The sequence below is a fragment of the Blennius ocellaris genome, assembly GCF_963422515.1.
Source record: "Blennius ocellaris genome assembly, chromosome: 3".
Lineage (NCBI taxonomy): Eukaryota > Metazoa > Chordata > Actinopteri > Blenniiformes > Blenniidae > Blennius > Blennius ocellaris.
The window spans coordinates 24757097-24776250 of NC_137652.1; the positions used below are offsets into that span (position 1 = coordinate 24757097).

The 19154-nt window shown below is 39.4% G+C and overlaps 1 protein-coding gene across 1 annotated transcript; it reads right to left on the reverse strand.

The window, feature by feature from the left end:
* Nucleotides 1-46: 46 nt before the first annotated feature.
* On the reverse strand, nucleotides 47-6419 carry LOC308149174 (neuronal acetylcholine receptor subunit beta-2-like; the record flags this gene model as incomplete). Its single annotated transcript, XM_080520844.1, has 6 exons — nucleotides 6278-6419; nucleotides 3985-4029; nucleotides 3785-3894; nucleotides 2512-3038; nucleotides 1193-1683; nucleotides 47-196 (listed from the first exon to the last, which is right to left on the reverse strand). Exons 2-6 carry the CDS (start codon nucleotides 4009-4011, stop codon nucleotides 47-49), a joined length of 1305 nt encoding a protein of 434 aa, XP_080376970.1. The 5' UTR covers nucleotides 4012-4029; nucleotides 6278-6419.
* Nucleotides 6420-19154: the final 12735 nt, after the last annotated feature.

Genomic DNA, 19154 nt, shown 5'->3' on the forward strand with positions numbered 1-19154 from the left:
TGTGTGTGTGTGTGTGTGTGTGTGTGTGTGAGAGAGAGATAGAGACTCACTCCGCCTCGTCAGCAGTGGGTGTGTTGTAGCTCTGAAACAGCGGCTGCATGAAGAGTCCCAGGGTTCCCACCACACACACCAGGATGAAGATCCACAGGAAGAGCCGGTCTATGACCATGGCCACGTACTTCCAGTCCTCGATGATCTGCAGCCAAAACAGGTTCACATGACATGAGGAGACTGAACATGCAGGAGCAACAGCAGACCTCTGCTGTCCTGCTCCGTCTCTTTTACAACTGACTGACTGTTGAGCGTCTGCCCTAAAATACACATTTTATCACAACTCATTGAAGCGAGGTCAAAGCAGGTCAAGCACGTTCATATCCGAGAGCATATTAGTGATCAGACGCTGTGTTTTATTAACTGCTGTCGCAGCTATAAAGGTTTTTAAAGCATCCCAGGGCATTGCAGGATATATTTTTAACTGCTGCAGATGGTTGGTATCAAGCAGGAAGCTTGATGAAAGATGTGCCTTTAGCAATTACTACCGCAAAAACATGTTTGTAATATTTATTAAGTGTTAGAAGCTCAAGGCCACAAATTTAGAGTTGAGGTTAGTGTCGAGTTCAGTTTGTCTTCTTATGAGAGTGTGCGCTTGTTTTTTTTTTTTTTTAATCATGTCAGATATTTTTAGGGTGGAAAAGATAACAAATTTAGACAAACAATATCAAATATTAAGATGTTTTACATTTGCTTAAATATTTTAAACTGCGGTGGTATTTTAGAAAGTCCTCATCACATTAAAAAGTAAGGTACAAAATTACATGGTACAATCAAAAATGCTCATGTATGCAGTATGATACAGTTAAATATAACATGATGCACTCAAATATAAGATGATACTGTCAAAACACCGTGTTATACAATGTTGTACTATCAAGTATAAACTCCTAATTCAAAAATACCACAGAATTTTGTATTTTTACTGCCTCATACAACATGATTCAGTCAAATCCAATGCCGAATGTTCAAGAGCAAATCAATACAATATGGTATTATATATTATGTGGAAAAAAGTAGTGGGCAACAAATTACCTGGAGAAACATGAAATACAAGAAAAATACAAGAACCTGACTAGTAAGTTTATTGAATTCTCTTTGTTGTAACCTACATTTTTGGACGTCATCATTCACACCTCACCCCTTCATCGTCGTCTTCTGTCTTCATGTGCTCAGCAATGTATTGGACGCCATCCACTGCCTCCTCCAGGTCGGCCTCACCCTGAAGGGTCAAAGGTCTCCTGAAGTCTGAAAACCCTTCGCCCCCGTCCGGGATGTCTCCCATCCTCCAGCGGAACTTGTGGGCCAAGTCCTCATTGACGTAGAAAGACTCGGAGTCGGTTTGGATCCCGCCCAGCCTGACGTTGGAATACTGCCTCTTGTCGGTGCCGCTACGGGAATTGTTCTGATAGACGTTGTTCTGGCTGGCGTGCTTCCGGCGGAGTTTCTCGCGGACGTTGGAGGAGCCGGGACGTCGCATGAGGAGGAACGCGGGCAGGCGATTTAAGAAGAGCCGCTTGACCCAGTCGGGCATGTAGTGGGTGGACGGGGAGCGGTGGTGCACGTTGAGGACACAGACGGTGCATACGGTGGAGAATGTGACCAGAACCATGGTGAACATCAAGTATTTACCTGAGAGAGATGGAGAAAAAAAGAATAAAGTACAATGTGCAATTTCCAAATCCAATCTTCTTTCTTTGTGAATCATAAAAAAAACAACAACAAAAACAAACCTGCAGCCCCTCTGCGGTTCTCTGATTTACCAAAACATCACAGTGAAGCCAAACTGTTGGTACTGTGGGCTCTCACAGGCTCTATAGTATTCTTGAATGATATACCTACTTTAAATGCAACTTAGCAACAGATAATCTGGGAATATTTCACTATTGAATATTTAACATGTCTATTTCAGTCATCCAAAAGACATTTTATGGAAGTATGGACTCCGTAGCTCTACTGTGGCTTCAACACTTCCAAACATTGTATTTGACCCCTTCTCCCTGTTTTCCTATTGGATTTCCAGTACAAATATATCATAAATGAATTTCCCTTTTCACTGAAACAATTTTGATTGCTTCAATTAAAATTGCTGAATTTGCACAGTTCCAGAAACATACTGTTTGTCCCTGCGGAATAAAAAATACTCACCTAAAACCGTCTGTCATCTAATATACACTGCAAATCTCCACTTGATTTAGGTATTGTTTTTAACAGCGCTTCCAAGAGGCAGCTGAAATAGCGGCCTGTTTGAATGGAATCGACAAATCAGAACAACCGTGTGCAAGCCTGTGATTGGCTGTTTTTGTAGCACATTTGTTACAGTGTGCCAAGTCAAGCGAGCGTGGAGTCAAGATGTTGAGCGAGAGCAAATAACAAAACCGAGTGAAAAACACTAAGATAAAGCATCTATGTGGATAGTTTCAAACATATAAATACTTTTCTTGGATAAATATGACAAACCTATGAGTGGCACAGCCAGAGAGGTGGGTGGCACGATCTTGGATATCAGCAGCAGGAACACGGTGAGCGCCAGCAACACCGAGATGCACAGAGTCATCTTCTCGCCACAGTCCGACGGTAAGTAGAACACCAGGATGGCCAAAGACGTGATCAGCACACACGGGATGATCAGATTGATGGTGTAGAACAGCGGCTTCCTCTTGATGACGAAATCATAGGTGATGTCCAGGTAGGTGATGTCGTTGGGGTCCTCGTTCTTACGTGCGGGCAGCGAGACGATGTCCCACTCTCCGCTCGGCGTGAAGTCGTCGCGGCTGGCGAAGTCGCTGGTGAGGATGAGGTCCACTTCCGTGTGGTCGTAGGTCCACGACCTGAACTTGAGGGTGCAGTTCTGCTGGTCGAAGGGGAAGTTCTGCACCTCAATAGCACAGGCCGACTTGTAGATGGCCGGGGGGAGCCAGAAGATGTCGCCGGTGTTGGACACCACAGCGTTGCAATAGAAGGAAACCTCGTACACACCATCAGCACTGGAAGAAAAGAGATTAAAAGTAAAACAGCACAAAGAAACAAAAAAGTCCTCAATACTTGAACCACGGGTGTCAAACATAAAATCAAATCTGGCCCACAGGATGTGATTATGAGATATTATAAGGACAAAGATGAATATATTCAATTTTTCTATTCCTAAATTTTCTATTATGGCTTTCATAAGACACGCATGCAGGAGACGGCAAAGGCTTGGGACACTGTTTAGCACTCAATGCCTATATTTAGCAAACTTTCAGGATCCTATAGCACAGGGGTGTCAAAATTGAGGCTTGTGGGCTGAATTTCTTCCAGAGTAACAGACACAAAACAACACTGAGACCCAAGCTGAGATAGTGGTGATGCTGCCATGAAAGCTAGGTACCTCTTTGCTATCAAACTCACCTCAAAGCCATGATGTCAGGACGAGTTTGTAAGAACACGCATAATTTAAGAGTTATACGGAACATTTTGGGGACATTTCACTGTATTTAGCATCATAACAATTGACTTCATGTTGAGATTGTTGTCATTTTTTGATACCAATTGCTCACATTTGCAAACATATAGAGTTTTTCAAAATGTATACTCTGCATCAAAACAAAAACAAAAATTTCAAGCTTAAATTTAAAAGTTATGATTCACTATTTTACCAGTCTGGCCCTCTCAAGATGAAATCGGGCCCCTGAAATTGAATTTAATTAGATTAAAAACCAAATCTTGAGTGAGTTGACATGCACACACTCACTTGTTGTACAGCACAATATCAGGAAGCCAGATATGTTTTGATGGTATTCGCAGTTTCTTGATGCCTTCATATTTATCTGGGTCCCATCTCAGCCTGTAGTCGTTCCACTCCTGCAGAGAGAGAATCGTAAACTTCCTTTCTCACCAGCAAGCCATCCTGATAATTGTGCAGTCAACAGTGGAAGAAGTAGTGCACCGTACCTGAAACAGCCACAGATTCGTCGTCATTATCTGCTCCCGCTCATTCTGCAAGAAAACACCAATCGACTTTTACGCTTTGAGAGCAATTTGACATTATGTGGTCTACTGGCAGTACTTTGTAACAAAGCACACTGAAGTTCAAACCCAAATATCAAAGCATACCTCCAGGTACCAAATGCAATGAACATGAACATTTTGAGGTGATGAAAACACTGTCAAATTGCTTTATAAATGTAGCTTACAGTTACTTTGACATCACGGCAATAAACTTGTTTACTTTCATTGACTGTGGCTGTTGGGAGGCTGCGGATTAATGTCATCCAGATATTCAGTGGACAGACGAGGACAGAAGGCTTTCAAGAAAGGAGAGAGACCGTGTGCTTCTACTAACTCCACAATTCAATTATTCATACTGCGTGTCTTTAGCAAGGTGCGCTAACATTAGCCTGTATTCGAGAACGTTCCGGTTGTGACTCATGTTCAGTCATACTACTAATATAAAATGATGGAAAACACCTGTGTTGAATATATAAAACAAGACATATATGTGTGTAAAAGCTAGATTTGGGCATGATGCACATAAAATGATAAGGCTAAATATAGCTTTAAATATTACAATGGGGGGTTACAATGGTAAACATTTGGATCCTGAAAGATAAAGATTGGGAACAATTGGTCTTGGCTACCACCTGAAAATTGTAAAACCAAATCCTAACATATTTTCTCAGGTGAACTGTTACAGGTTTAGACTTCTCGTGGAACTCTTTTGGTCATCCTCTTAAAAATAGTTTCGATTAATTTTTGTCATTGAAGCATTCTTGTGTGGGATTGTGGAACACTGTGGTTGTGGCACAGGGGTGGATTAAGAGAATATAAAGATTTATATGCTCACACAGACATATTTAAACTCCACAGCAGACAGAAATAACCTTTTAGAAGGACGATGTTTTGAAATGTGACAATAGAAAAAGCCCAAACGGAGACTGAGTTCCACTTCACTGTCAGCGCTTCGTGCCTTATTTGGAAACACAAACAGACCTGAGCCATCATGTATGTCATTAGTATCACCCTTTTGTGTTTGTTTTCCATCTGAAAAGACAAAATCTATGCAGTTGGAAATGTCTGTTGAGCGGTGAGATCACCAAGATGTGATAAAAAAAATGTGAGCAAAAAGAGAGAAAACAAAAAGCACCTTCATGTTGATTCTGAGTTATTTTTATGCCACGTCCTTCTTATCATTCACATCACATCTGAGTTATCAGACCTGTAACATCTGTGACGCTTCATGAAATAACAATGCCTGACGACCAAAGAAAGCCTCCTGCTGCCTTCGCTGGGGTTGTTTTGTGTTACTCAATGATCAGTGTATCTTGTTGATTTTGTATATTAGAACATACAAAAACTATTCTTTGCTTGTAAAATCGTCTTGACTCATAAATCTCAGATACATCTTTTCCACTTTGCCCATTCATCCTATTTATTGTAACCAGCGGAGCATTTAGCCACATTTCTTCCACACAGAGGTACGTTGAAGGTCCAGTACGAGAGATTTACTGCCAGTGTGTAACCTCGCAATACATCTGCAACGTCTTCCCTTTCAAAGAGTGTAAGAAGGACCTGTGGTGGCCATGAAAAACATACAATTTCACACTGTGCAACTCTTACATTCTTACCTTTTTTAAGTATTATTTCAATCAGATATGGTGGCTTTGTTTAGTATATTAATGGCTGGAGAATTTTAAAAACAATTGAGTGTGAGTGAGTTCTTCAGCCCATTTTTCCATGATAACTTCACTTTTCAAGATGCGGCAGTCCTTCAATATTACTGTGTTTTTCTGTTCATCTAGAAATCACAAACAGTCCTAAAAAGGTAGTTTTGGTCTAGTCTTTCTGTCTGGAGTTACTCCTTGTGGATGCACAGGTTTTCTTCAATCACTCTGGCTTCCTGCCACAGTTAAAAAACAAACATTTTGAAGGTAATTTACGTTTCTAAATTGTCTGTACGTGTGAGTATTTGCCCTGTGAGGCTACGCTACATTCATGCCATTGTAACTGGGATCGACTCCAGCACTCTGCAACACTGATTATTAAAATATAGCAGTATGGAAGACAGATGGATGAGTTATTAGGAGGACGCACGCCAAATCCTGACAGTTGAAGAAAATCATTCGCTATGATGAACAGATATGTTGTTGTGTTTTCAGCCCTGTGCCTTTGCAAAATATCTGTTACTCCCAATGCATCAGGACAAATCTGGTAAATGATATGCAGGATAAAGGATGTTTCCACTCACCACACTGATGAGCTGCGAGAGGGAAACCTGTATGGAGATGGTGACCTGTTGGCTCTTGTTAACAGCTGGCCTGATCAGTTTGTTGTAGCGCTCTGGACCCAGCAGGTAGTTCACCAGCCGCTCCTCTGCATTCTCCGCCCTGCTGCCTGCAGGAAAACATAGAAAGTGGGAAATCTCTTCTGATTATCTTCAATCTGAAAGGGCATTTGGCTTGTGTCACAAGAATTCCCTGACTACCGAGGCAGTCCATCTGAGATCTTGCATGAAGGACAGCGATAAACATGTTCTTTTTAAGTATTTGGAAAACAAAAAGTTCTCAAAACATTTGAATACAGACAACTATGTAAATTCATAACTGTGGTTTACTGCCGTATTTCTTTGATCACCCTGAGATTTCCTCTCCAATCTCTGTTTTGCCAAAGCATGAGTGAAACAAAATACTGGTGTCAAAATAAAGGAAATAAAGAGGTTGCGAGTGCTGCTCTAGATTCGGGGTGTCAAACACATTCTAGTGAAGCACTTTGTGTTACTTCAATGTATAAAAAGTGCTATATAAATAAAGATTGATTTGATTTAGTTCAGGAGCCACATGCAACTGAAATCCAACTTGAGTAGGTCGGACTGGTGAAATGGTACCTCAATCAATATGAATTTCAAACTTTATAATAATTTTGATGTGTCTATATTAGATTTATTAAGACTTTTATTTTCACTCTTAATTACTTGTCTAAAATACTTTTCATCTCTTTATTACATATCTTGTGTCTTGTTCTAATTGTACTATGCACCACAAGAGTTGTCTTTTAATTTTGTTTTGCCTGTACACTGACAATAAACTATTCTATTCTATAATATTGTATTCTATAAAATTATATTCTAGGACTGTACTTACAAAAATACAATGGCTATCCTCATCCCACAGTTCGTTTAGCACAACAAAAATGAGTCAAAACCGAAAAAGAAACACTTGAACACTTTTTGCACTCAGCTTCACTGCAACCCCTTAAAAAGAAGACAATCAGTCAGCCAGTAACTAATGTTGTGTATAAATGCCATGTGTTTGTCCTGCAGCGAACCACAAACTCCGGAACAAAGAGTGATACGTCTTCGTTTCAGTTTTCATACTATAACACACACAACTCTCACCACATGCAGAGTGTGTGTGTATTAACAAGTTAATTGACCAAAGGGCGTTCGGGCTGTATCGCATGTCCTCAGTGAGTGTTTGGATGTGCGTCTCGCAATCTGACGCTCCACTGCAGGGTTTTAGAGAGAGAGAGAAGAAATGCAGCTCATTCATGCGTCCTTCCCTGTGTGATGATCCCTGAAGCGTTGTGTCTTCTCACCCCGACATTATTGGTTATGTAAAAAAGTGATGGAATGAATAAGTTAGAAGACAAATGCTTCTGACCAACTCTCTCTCTCTCTCTCTCTCTCTCTCTCTCTCTCTCTGCATTGTGACTACACTGTCAAGCTTGACTGACAACAGCTAATGTTCAATACCTGGACCACTTCCTCTTCTGCGCCATAGGAATCATCTGTTTTTTTAAGATTACACGTGGAAGCGCCTAAATGAGCACAGATGTGTTTTTATCAGCAGCTCCCTGCTGTTTCAAGGTTTCAGAGTGAGCGTCACTGGCTTCTCGTGAAGAAAAGCAAGTAGCTCTCCTGCAAATGAAAAACCTTCATTTGTCAGTCTATTTTAACTTCAAGGTCAAGAAGAAAACAGAAGAGTCTGTTTGTGTACGAGAAAGATACACCAAAAAAAAATCATAAGTTAGTTTATCGAAATGGGTGTCAGTGCAGTTCAGTGGTATGGATTAAAGCAAACCAGTGGTGTTGTTTAACTACATCGCTCTAACACAAGAATTATTGAGAATAACCAGTGTCATTTACATATTGCTGTTCAGAGAGGAATGCTTTCCTTAAATCACATTTTAGTTCAGGTACAACATACAGCCCAATTTCATTTTGAGTGGGCTGGACCAGTGAAAGAGTGTCATAATAAATTTTGCATTTAAACTTTAAAGATTTCCTTTATTTCTTTGTTGAATATCTTAGAGTGGTAATAAGATCTACTACTAAATGTTTATATAACTTAAGATGTGACCCTGGTTTGCCTGTTTTTTTCTTAACGTTTCATGCTGTGTTGAGAAACAATGTTTTCTGAGGAGCCTTACACCACATTGTAAGGCAGGTTTCTCATGAAGTTGAAGTAGCTTGGGTGGCAGAGTGGAGTCGTGGTAAGTTTTTGTTGAGTTAGTACACCATGTAATGGAAATAGAACGTTCTTAAAGTAATTGTAAGAAATGTCATTGCATCATTAAGTGTCTATGCCAGTACTGGTTATTAGTTACTACCTCGAGGCAAGTACTTGTTAAAAAAGAGGTATGAGCGCTTCATTACATGACTAAAAGTCTCTATTACCCTGGACCTATGGGGCTTTTAAATCTCTGTCATTTAAAGCACTGATGCTGTGACTGAGAACTGTTGCCAAATATCATTACAGTGAACATGGCCCAGTCAAATCCCTTAACCATCAGGGAGATGCAAACACTCACAACAACATGGTGGACGACACAGAGAAGTGCTGCGCATCTTCTAGGTGTATTATACCCGTTAAATCTTTTAAACCTGGAATCCAGCGTACGTTTGCCTTGATGGAGGCTGCACAGTAATGCATGACTATGTCGGCTGTCAGAGCAAATCTTTGTCAGAGCCTTGTGGTTTTTGTGGATAAACGAACAACAATGGACAAAGGCATGTTTTATTTATGGGTATTGTATTGATGGTTCTAGTATTTAAGTGACTATTGCGGTATACCTGTGGCTTACAGCAAAGTTAAATCAGTGTTTATCTGTTAAACATCAAACGTTACACTCTTTGAAGACAACCCCAAATCAAGGTCATGGTGGTAAACGAGCGTTCGCATTTCGGGACAGAGACGTCAATGCCTGTGTTTTCCCTAAAAGATGGGAGGGTGAGGCTTCCTTAGTGGTAGGTATAAAATAACCTCCTGTAAATTATTCAAGGCACACATCGGCTTTTACTTACGAGTATTAACCGCGCACAACCTCTATGACATAGAAGTTTTGTGAAGAGTGTCACTGTGGTTCGTTTGAGTCCAAAACTCAAGATCACATGGCAGCATAAGTAGCATATCATGTCTCATGATGTCCAGGGAGATGATGTGATTTTAAACCAAACAAACACAGATAAGGCAGGTTATGTAAGATAATTACCACAAGGCCTTTCACAGAGCTAAAATGTAACTGCACAAACACGTCAGGACACTGTTATATAATGTAATGGAATTTAATGAAAGCACAGGTACGACTGAAAGCACCAGGGTCGTGTCCTTGATATTCTCCCTTCAGTTTAATAGGTTTTGAGGAGTTCAAACCTTAGAAAGACATCAAAATGACAAAAAAAAAAAAAAAAGCAATGCACAAATTAAAGGCCGACTGTCACATGAAATTAAACTCTTATTAGATAAATTGAGTACACAGAAAACTCACATTTTTGTCTCTGGATTGGATAGACAGACGTACAGACCAAAAAAATCAACAAATTAAAACTTCAAAGCCCAGATTCAAATGTTCTGTAACAGGGCTGAACTGTGACACATTACATTAATAAAGAAATACGTGCACAAATGAGAGTGCAAATCATCTTGTGCGTTAACTTTATTAACAGCACACTCTCTGTGATGTTGATTGGGCCAAAGAGTTCTTCTTCAACTAGACATGAAATATCATTCTGGTTGGGAAACTCTTTAGTTTCTTTTAGGCCGCATTTACACGACGTTTCAAGTGAAAATGCATCGTTTTGACGTTTTAGGTCCAGAATTGTTTTACATTAAAATGGCAAAGTTCTGAAAATGTAGATTTGCACATAAACAGCAAAAACTCCGAAAACGATGCAGTTTTCATGTGGGGCCACTAGTGGGTGCTGTTGTTTGTTATTATAGTAAAACCACACATGTATGCATATATGCATAAGCAATACACATTAATGGGACAACACGGACATTCGTATGGACAGACGATAAATTTGGACTTTCATTACAGTGACTCTCAACTATAAACTACAGTTGTTGTGTAAATGGACATCTAAAACACAACAAAAGTTTTGCATTTTCACTTGAAAACCTTGTTCTGTAAATGGAAAGAAAGTAGTCATTTAAAACTGTACTATCCCTTTAACAACTTTTTAGTCCTTATTTTCAATTCACTTTTTGTTTTTATTTTGATTTTTTTTCTCTTCTTTTGTGGATTTAAAACACTTTGATTGCTTTGTTGCTACACAAATATTGCATAATAGCTAACAAATATCCTACACAAAGTACAAATTACAACACACTTCAAATGATCACACCTGACATAGCCAGTTTGTAAACATATATAAAAAAATACAGTTAGAAATGAATTCCTTTTGTTCACTGAGCAATAAAAGACATGAAACCAGGTCAAACTAAAGTTGGAGTATTTTATTAACCGAATCAGCATTCTACTGAAGAAAAAGTTATTCTTGTTTTTTTTTAATCCTGATTGTCTGCTTAAATTTGTCTTACCCAAAGTTAAAATTAGCCTGTGATGGCGAACATTTACTGAGCATTTGGTCTGTAGCTCCAGAATTTGATTAAATGTTAATACATCCTGCAGTTCAATGGGACCTAATTAAGACAACTTACGGGGGTGTCGCGCGTGAGCGCGCGAGCGAGAGAGAGAGAGAGAGAGCGCGAGAGAGACAGAGAGAACGAGAGAGAGGTGAGTGTGATTTAGAGTAAAATTTAAGATTTGTGCGTAATATTTGCACAAATCGTAATATTTAACTAGCACCATCGACAGCGTCCGTTGTCCCATTTGAGTTATTAAAATCGTAGAAAATATATTTTTTTACTGACATCCCACCACATGTCCAGGACAAAATCTATAAAATCCTTAACTGAACATGTGAATAAATGTGTTGAATTTGAAAGAACTCACTTGTGAAAGAGAAGATGACGAGCAGGAGCGCAGCGTTGGTCATCATCTCTTTGCGCAAACTTCCAAACGTTGTCCTCTCAAAAAAAAAAAAAAGTAAACACGAAAATAATTCTGAAAATAACGTGACTGCACGGTTTATGTATTTCTTCGTGAGTCGGTCTTCTTTCTTGCTGTTGCCACACAATTTGAGCCACAATATATCTTCTACGGTTGCGCAATGCGAAAAGCAGAGAAAGAGAGAGAGAGAGAGAAAGAGAGAGACAGAGAGAGAAAAAAACAACTTTGCCAACTATAATAAAAAGGTTTTTCCACGGAAATGTTTATTTGAATGAGGGAACATCATGAGTCTTGATTTCACATTGCTCACCAAGACTTTGTTGTGAAGGAGTAGCGCACAAACGGACATCCAACCACGCTGGCTCTTTTAAATCGTTCTCGACTCCAAATCCGACGGTCCACACGTGCGCCACGATGTTGCTGGTGCCGCCGCACTCCGGTAAAAAGAAATCCACTTTTCTCTTGCTCTTTGTGAAGTGAAGCACCAGCCTTCACCTTAACTTCACTCTCGTCCGCTTAAAGTTACGAAACTGGTCCAGCTCTTGGTGCGGGGCGCGCAGCCGGGGTCGCGCGGCGCGCGTTACGCACCGGCTTTTCCGAGTTACAGCCGGCGGGCAGCGGCCAACTGAAGTCTGAGAAGAGGCCTGAAGAGGACGTTTATTCCCCCCATCAAGCTCCGCGTCGGTCAGAGAAGAGAGGAGGTGAAACATGGTGGAGGGGGGTGTTCGTCCTGCGCTTCAGATCATGTTCAGCTGGGAATAATCAACAACTGTCATGCTCCCCTTACAGTGATGTCACAATCCCTAACTTATATATATATATATATATATATATATATATATATATATATATATATATATATATATATATATATATATATTTATTTATAGTTAAAGTTATTTTATAGTTTTGTGTATCTCTCTCTCTCTCTCTCTCTCTCTCTCTCTCTCTCTCTCAAAAAAAACAATTAACTCATCAAGGAGACTGACTGACTTTGTTTTATGGGTTTGGGTTGTGTCTGTAATGACTGTAACGACAATAACTGCAAACTGAAACACAGTGTATTGTTCCCACATGGCAAAAAATCTCCGCTTTAAGCGCCAGCTTCAGGCCTTTCTGTGCAGAGTTTGTGTGTAAGGAGGATGATCCAGGTTCCTCCAGTCCATAAACATGTCTTTAATGTTAATTTGTGACTCTAAATTGTGTTTCCAGGCTCCTGTCATTATAAGTTGGATAAAGTGATATAGAAAATTGATGGATGTTTGATTACATGAAGCTAAACTGAAAAAACCCCCAGACAGAAGTCAAATGCTACTGTACATGCTAAACATGATTAAGTATGAATGACTGACTCATAAACAGCAAGCTAGAGATGGAGATGGTTGTGTATAGAACATAAATTAGGCATAATGTCATTTAATAAGTACTCATATTGGTTTTCAGTATTGGCAGTAGCGAAAGGTTGGTGCTTTAAAAAAATGGCGTCGGTGTAAAAGCCTGTTTCATCTTCCAGCCTCACCTTAGAATCCTCCAGTTGTGGAGTTCATACACTGCACATGCATTTATATATTTTATTGTTCTATGTGCATGACGTGCGTTCAGTTCACACGTGGATATTTTTAAGAATCGGACCGACTGCATGTGACGATAAAAAGAAAGAGAAGAGTCATGTCGCAGACCACTCTCAGCGGAAAGAGAGGCCGACCCGGGTGTGAAGGCAGCAATGTGTGGAAGACATGAACAGCAGACTGCACCTTTTTTAGACATTTCTGCCGGTGGTTGATGAATAAACCATAGCAGAGTCGGTGTCTAACAACCGTAATGCATACAGGAGAAAGCTCCTGTTGTCGTCTGTTTCATCTGAAGACATTCAGTCATCAATACCTTTTCTAGGTATTTGATTCCTTATTATGAAATGTAATCTTCTTCGTTACACATATCCCTGACAATCCCGTGAAACCAGTGAAAAATCTACTTCTGTGCCATTAGTGATGCTGGCGCCATGTGTGTAAATCCCTCACAATCCAGGCCATATAAGTAACACATTACTCCTTTACACGGCCCAGTGGAGATTTCAATCTGCCATAATGGAAGCGAGTGTCTGTCTCAGTCAAGTTAACTGGCACAAGGCTGCCACATTTTACAGCAACTGCTCCATCACCGCCTCTGTCTCTCAGCGCCCAGGCTGATAAATAAAAGTACACAGATCACACCTGCCATATTTATGTATTTGTAGCAAGGACGCAATGTGTGCGGTGGGATTAATAAATCAACATATTACACGGGGGAAGCGTGAAGGTGTTAAGACTTTTAAACGGGTCTGTTTTTAACCGTTATTTATCCAGATGAGGTCTGCTGAGAATGGGAATGGTTCTTAAGTCAGCAACAAAGAAGTGCTTTTTTTTTACATTTATAATCATAAAATCTCGAGTGAGAGTGCTAATGCTAGTCAATCAACTCAGCCTTATTATTATAAGCAACGTAAATGCATCCAAAAAGACATTTTGGCCTCATTAACGCAACAATGGTTTCAACGCTAAACATTTGTTGAGTTTTGTGAATCAGATTACATGACGACGGTGCTTGGAGTCACGGAAAACACAACATTTTGAAAACATTCCGACACCATCTCTGTAGAAACGGGGGGGGGGATACTTTTTTTGAAACGCTACTGTGCATGCGCACCACGGCCGCATTAAATAGTTCTTCCTAACATGTGCAAGTAGTGCAACAATAAGAACAACGGTGCCTTCTAGAGTGTCATGACTCACAGTCCATATTCTCCCGATACTTGCAGTTTCATCGCCCGCCCATGTCTGTTAATGAACCACTTTTGAAACACTGCATATCGATAAAGTTGCACTGTCACATAAATGACTAAAAAGTGACATCTGTGTTTCAGTTTTGTACGAAATGAAAAGAGATTTAAAGTAGATAAGTCATATGGGAAAAGTAACGGAGTGAGAATGGACGTTGGTCTACTCTGATTTGCCAGTGATGTGATGTATTAAGTCTGCTTCGGTGAGACACAGAAAAAAAGGATTGAGGATGGAAAGTAACTGTGACCCTGTCAGGAATAACAGCAATAGAGGAAAGAGGGTGTGCAGATGCCTGTGTAACTCAGGGGTGTCCGCCATTAAAAAACAAAAAAAACCCAGAGATTTTTAGATATTTTTTAAATTCTTAAGTGTATCGGACACAACGCAACATGCAGAATGCAACAGCTATAAGAGAAGTATTTCGGACATTTCACCACTTGAGATTTTCTGGAGTAATCGTTTAGTTTGGGCAAAAATATAGATATTTTCATCACGTATATTTTGCACCACAAAAAAGAAAAGGTTTAAATTTAAACCGGTCCACCCCACTCAGGATGAAATTGTGCTGTACGTGGCCCCTGAACCGAAATGTGTTTGACATACCTCATATACGTCTAAATGTACTGCCATTGTGCTGAATGAGTGCCGTGTGCGCCAGCTGATCTTTGACTGATCTTTTTCTAAACTCCTCCCCAGACACTAAAACAAAAGTCATCAGGAGTTCAGCAGCAGTATTATTGCCATTGCAATAATGCATAGCAGAGGGTGGTGCACAGGGACTCCATCAGTGGGTCGGAGGTGGTTGGCTCACATCCAACAACATATGAACAACTCAGCCGGAGGGGCCGAGGCAGGGAGGGGGGGAGTCGGGAGCGGGGAGCAGATCTGAGTGTAAAAGGCATGCTAATGGGAGGTGTGAGGCGTTGTGATAAGGTGCAGCTGATGGAGTCAGGAGTGAAGCCTGGGGAGACGCAGCGCTGCTCTCCACACACCTGATAAATGTGGTCATATCAAACTCAAACATCAGAGGTCATCACTGCCATTTTAGGCTGTTGGTTGATTAGAAACCAGCAGCATAAGGCTGAAATTAGTGAGAGAGAAGAAGGTCTGACTGGGATACGGATGAATCTGTTCAAGAATAGAATAGAAAGAAACTGAAGGTCAAGTATATGTGATGCAAAAAAAACCCCACTAAATCTGCACTACATAATAATCAAAAGGTTTTAAAATGTGATGCAGCAGTTTTAAAACATTGAATGTAAAAAAATATCAGTTAAGACTGATATAGAGCTGGGTATGGGGCAGGTTTTCTCCAGTTAGGGTGTCCCCCTACACTCAAAAGTGTGTATTTCAGATTTGTGTGTGTGTGTTTGTGTGTGTGTGTGTGTGTGTGTGTGTGTGTGTGTGTGTGTGTGTGTGTGTGTGTGTGTGTGTGGAGATAGAGGAGTGATAATCCTGCGCTTTAATAAAAAAGATGCAACAACAATTAGCAAATGTTCGCAGTAAACCACATTAAAATCACATCGTCATGGCAATCGTCGACAGCGCTGTGTCGAATATTGGCTGTTTTCCAAAACAGTCACTTCCACTTCAGAGACAGTTTTGTGACTTGCCGTGGGGGATTTCTATCAGTAAAAATCAGCATGAAATATAACTTTGAGCAGACTGTTTAATCTTGCAATACAAGTGTTCACCACACATTGGTGTATTGAGTCACACCGAGAAGCAGCAGCCCCGTTTACACGACAACATTCCAAATGAAAACAGGAACCTCCCGCACACAAGGCTGTGTGTGTGTGTGTGTGCGTGCACATGCATAGTCCGCCTGCTGCAGAAAAGCACTCCCAGCAAGTTCATCCTGTAAGTGCTGTATAAAATGCATAATCCATAAATGCAGATTCATACTCCATAACAGGGGTCTCCAACCTCGGTGCATGTTTTAGCTCTCTCTCTCAGTTGTAACACACCTGATTGCAATGAGGGGCTCCTTATTGAGTTTTTTCACAACCTTGGTGATGACATCATCATTAGATTCAGGTATGCTGAAGCAGGGAGAGAGCTAAAATATGCAGGACAGGGGCTCTCGAGGACCAGAGTTGGAGACTCCTGCAAATATCAAAACGCCCCCTTGTGGTGATAAGAAAAAAAACACTGCAATATTGGTTCCTTAGTCACATTGTGAGAACATTATTTTACTTCATAATCTACTAAATATTTGTACTATACATTGAGATGAGGTCAACCTTTAGAAAGTACTTTGGAACAACTGTTGCACTAAATCTCCCCTAATCACACAAACACTGCTGTAATTTATGTCCCTCCCTTGTGAGCTTAGCAATATCAAGAGGCAATGCAAGTGTGTCTCATACACATGCAATTTACTTTTAAAGTCACAAAAACTGTCTTGAACAAAGAAAACCTCACCTTTCTAATAGCTGTTTACTGCTGGATTAATTCTGGTCGTTCATCTCGGCTGTTTGTTTTTGCTGCTTGTTCTCATCATTAGTTTTTAAATGTTTCTGGTCTTAACAGGTGTTGTGTAGAATTCTGCATGCTTGTGAAAGGTGTGTCGCCGGAAGAGCGCGACATGTGAGCAACTTTGCATGTGTCATGTCAGTGATGAACTAGACTAAAATTATGTTTTTCACCACCAGATCTAACATCAAATGAATGTTATGAATGAATCAGCCTGTTTTTGGGGGGGGTTTTTGTGCAATTTTGGATTTATAGTTTCAAAATGTGTCAAAATGGGATATGTTATTGTTAAAGGTTGTGAAATCTTGTCAACACATCTTATAAATTATTCAGTTCTACAATATGATATGTTTTTGGCATATGGATGCACTCACAAGGTGTAAATTCTGATTTTTGAAATGCATCAATGTTTGTCAATATATGAATTATTTCAAGCCGAAGTGTGTCACTTTTTTAATTTCTTGCAGAAATCTGACACAAAGCACCAGGTTTTACAGTGTTGTGAATGTTTTTTTGTTGTTTCTTTTTAATTTTCAATCAACTAGTGTCTTTTTTGTTACTATTGAAGTAACCATTGCTTTTTAAGTACTCAAAAGTAATTTTGAGTAACTTCCACACCATTGTAAACTGACTGAGAAAAAAAAAAAAAAAACATCCCGAAAATAGACTTGTTACAAACACAAATTTTAACATAATAAATCATGGAAATGTTTCATGTTATGTAGTAAAAAAGAATGATTGTAACTGTGTCATAAACGAACTGAAGCCGTAGATGTAAATGTAGAGCAGAGCTGTAGTGCTCCCTAGTGGACAGTCCTGGAAACACCTCAGCCCAGACTCAATGTTTCGGTGTGAAGTTTGACTTTAAAGAGATGTGAATTTAAAAGCTCTTATGGGGCTGTTTCAACCAGTAAAGTTAATCATATGTCCATTTTAAATGGAAGAACTCCAATGATCAAATGACAAAAGCATGAAAGGACTTGCATCAATAACATTCTCCCAATATTTTAATAAAGTATTAGTTTAATCAATTTGGATTGAAAATGCAATAACTGCAGCCAATAATGTATTAATACATACATAACACATTTCTTGGAAATAAAGCATTGTTACATTTTATGTTTCTCTCAATTATGGTGCCGTTTTTCTTTCTACTTCTAAGTTATTGACTTTATGTTTAAAATGTCCAAAATTCTGACATTGATTCTGCAAGTTTTGTTTTTCTTCAAAAAAAACAGAACATCAAACAGATCTTAGTCTTCTTTCTTTAATTCCAAATTGAAGCCTTTGAATGAACTCAGAACCTGGGTCCCTAATACATACGAGAGCAGTGTAAATGCACATTTTCAGAATAAGATTTTGAAAAGTACACACTTTAAACTGTTGGTACAAACAATATTGGGTGGCTGTGGCTTGTTTGATGACCAAGCGCACCTTGGAACAGGAAGTGCAATTAAATAGCCTTTGCATGGTCAGATCAGCCTCAAAGTGGACATGTGCTCAAGGCTAATCGATGACTTTAAAATTTAAAATTGTCTGAGTAATTATAAGTGTGTGTGTGTGTGTGTGTGGGGGGGGGGGGGGTGTTAATGGATGTAAAACCTGATGAAAAACCACTCAAGACACAATATTTTAGAAGAGAAAGTTATACATTTATTACTGAACCAGCTTTTGAATCCAAAAGACATGGTAAGGGATTAAAAAAATCATTGCACTACTTAATAAAGTATTACTAGTAATAACTCTCATACAAAATGTACAAATGTTTGTTAAAAATTTCATCATCGTAACAAGCCTTCAACTGATTTTGGTTACAGATATAATACATAATGAAACTACTATGACACCGTTTTTAATGACAGTTTCATAGAAGGAAACTAAAATATTCAAACAAACCACTGACTTGCATTGAAAAAGATTAATCCAAGAGCAGAAATCATACAGGTTGCGCCACATTTCCTTTCTTCCAAAAAACAACAAAAAGTACATAAATAAATGGGACTGAGGTAATTGCTAGTGTACCAAGCAACAAAGAAACTGTCCAAGGGATGCATACAGTCACAAATATGACCACACATGCACACACAAAAGAAAGAAACATCTGACGAGAGGAACAACTATTTCCATTGGTTCCTGTGGATAATACAGAATTTTACAAACAACACTGAAATAAAAAAAAAATTTAGTAAAAAAAATTCTTCCCAGATACTAGTTTGCATTTACTGGGACTTTAATTCTGGTGGGAACAAATTAATTTGATGTGACGGCCGTGAGGAGACAGAAAAACGATGTTGAATCAAAGGCATCTCAAATGTAAGACACTGCAGGTCCCCCCACAACTAAACTGTAACACACGTACACACAAACATCAAATCTAAAAGCCCGATCAGACATCGACAGAAATCAGAACAAAACATAAATACTTAAGGAGATATTCAATGCATTCATGTTTGTTCTCACTCACACAGAGAACGGAGGAAATATTCATCAGTGGTTTGTTCAGAGTGAAAAAAGAAAAGAAAAAAAAAGAGAGAATGT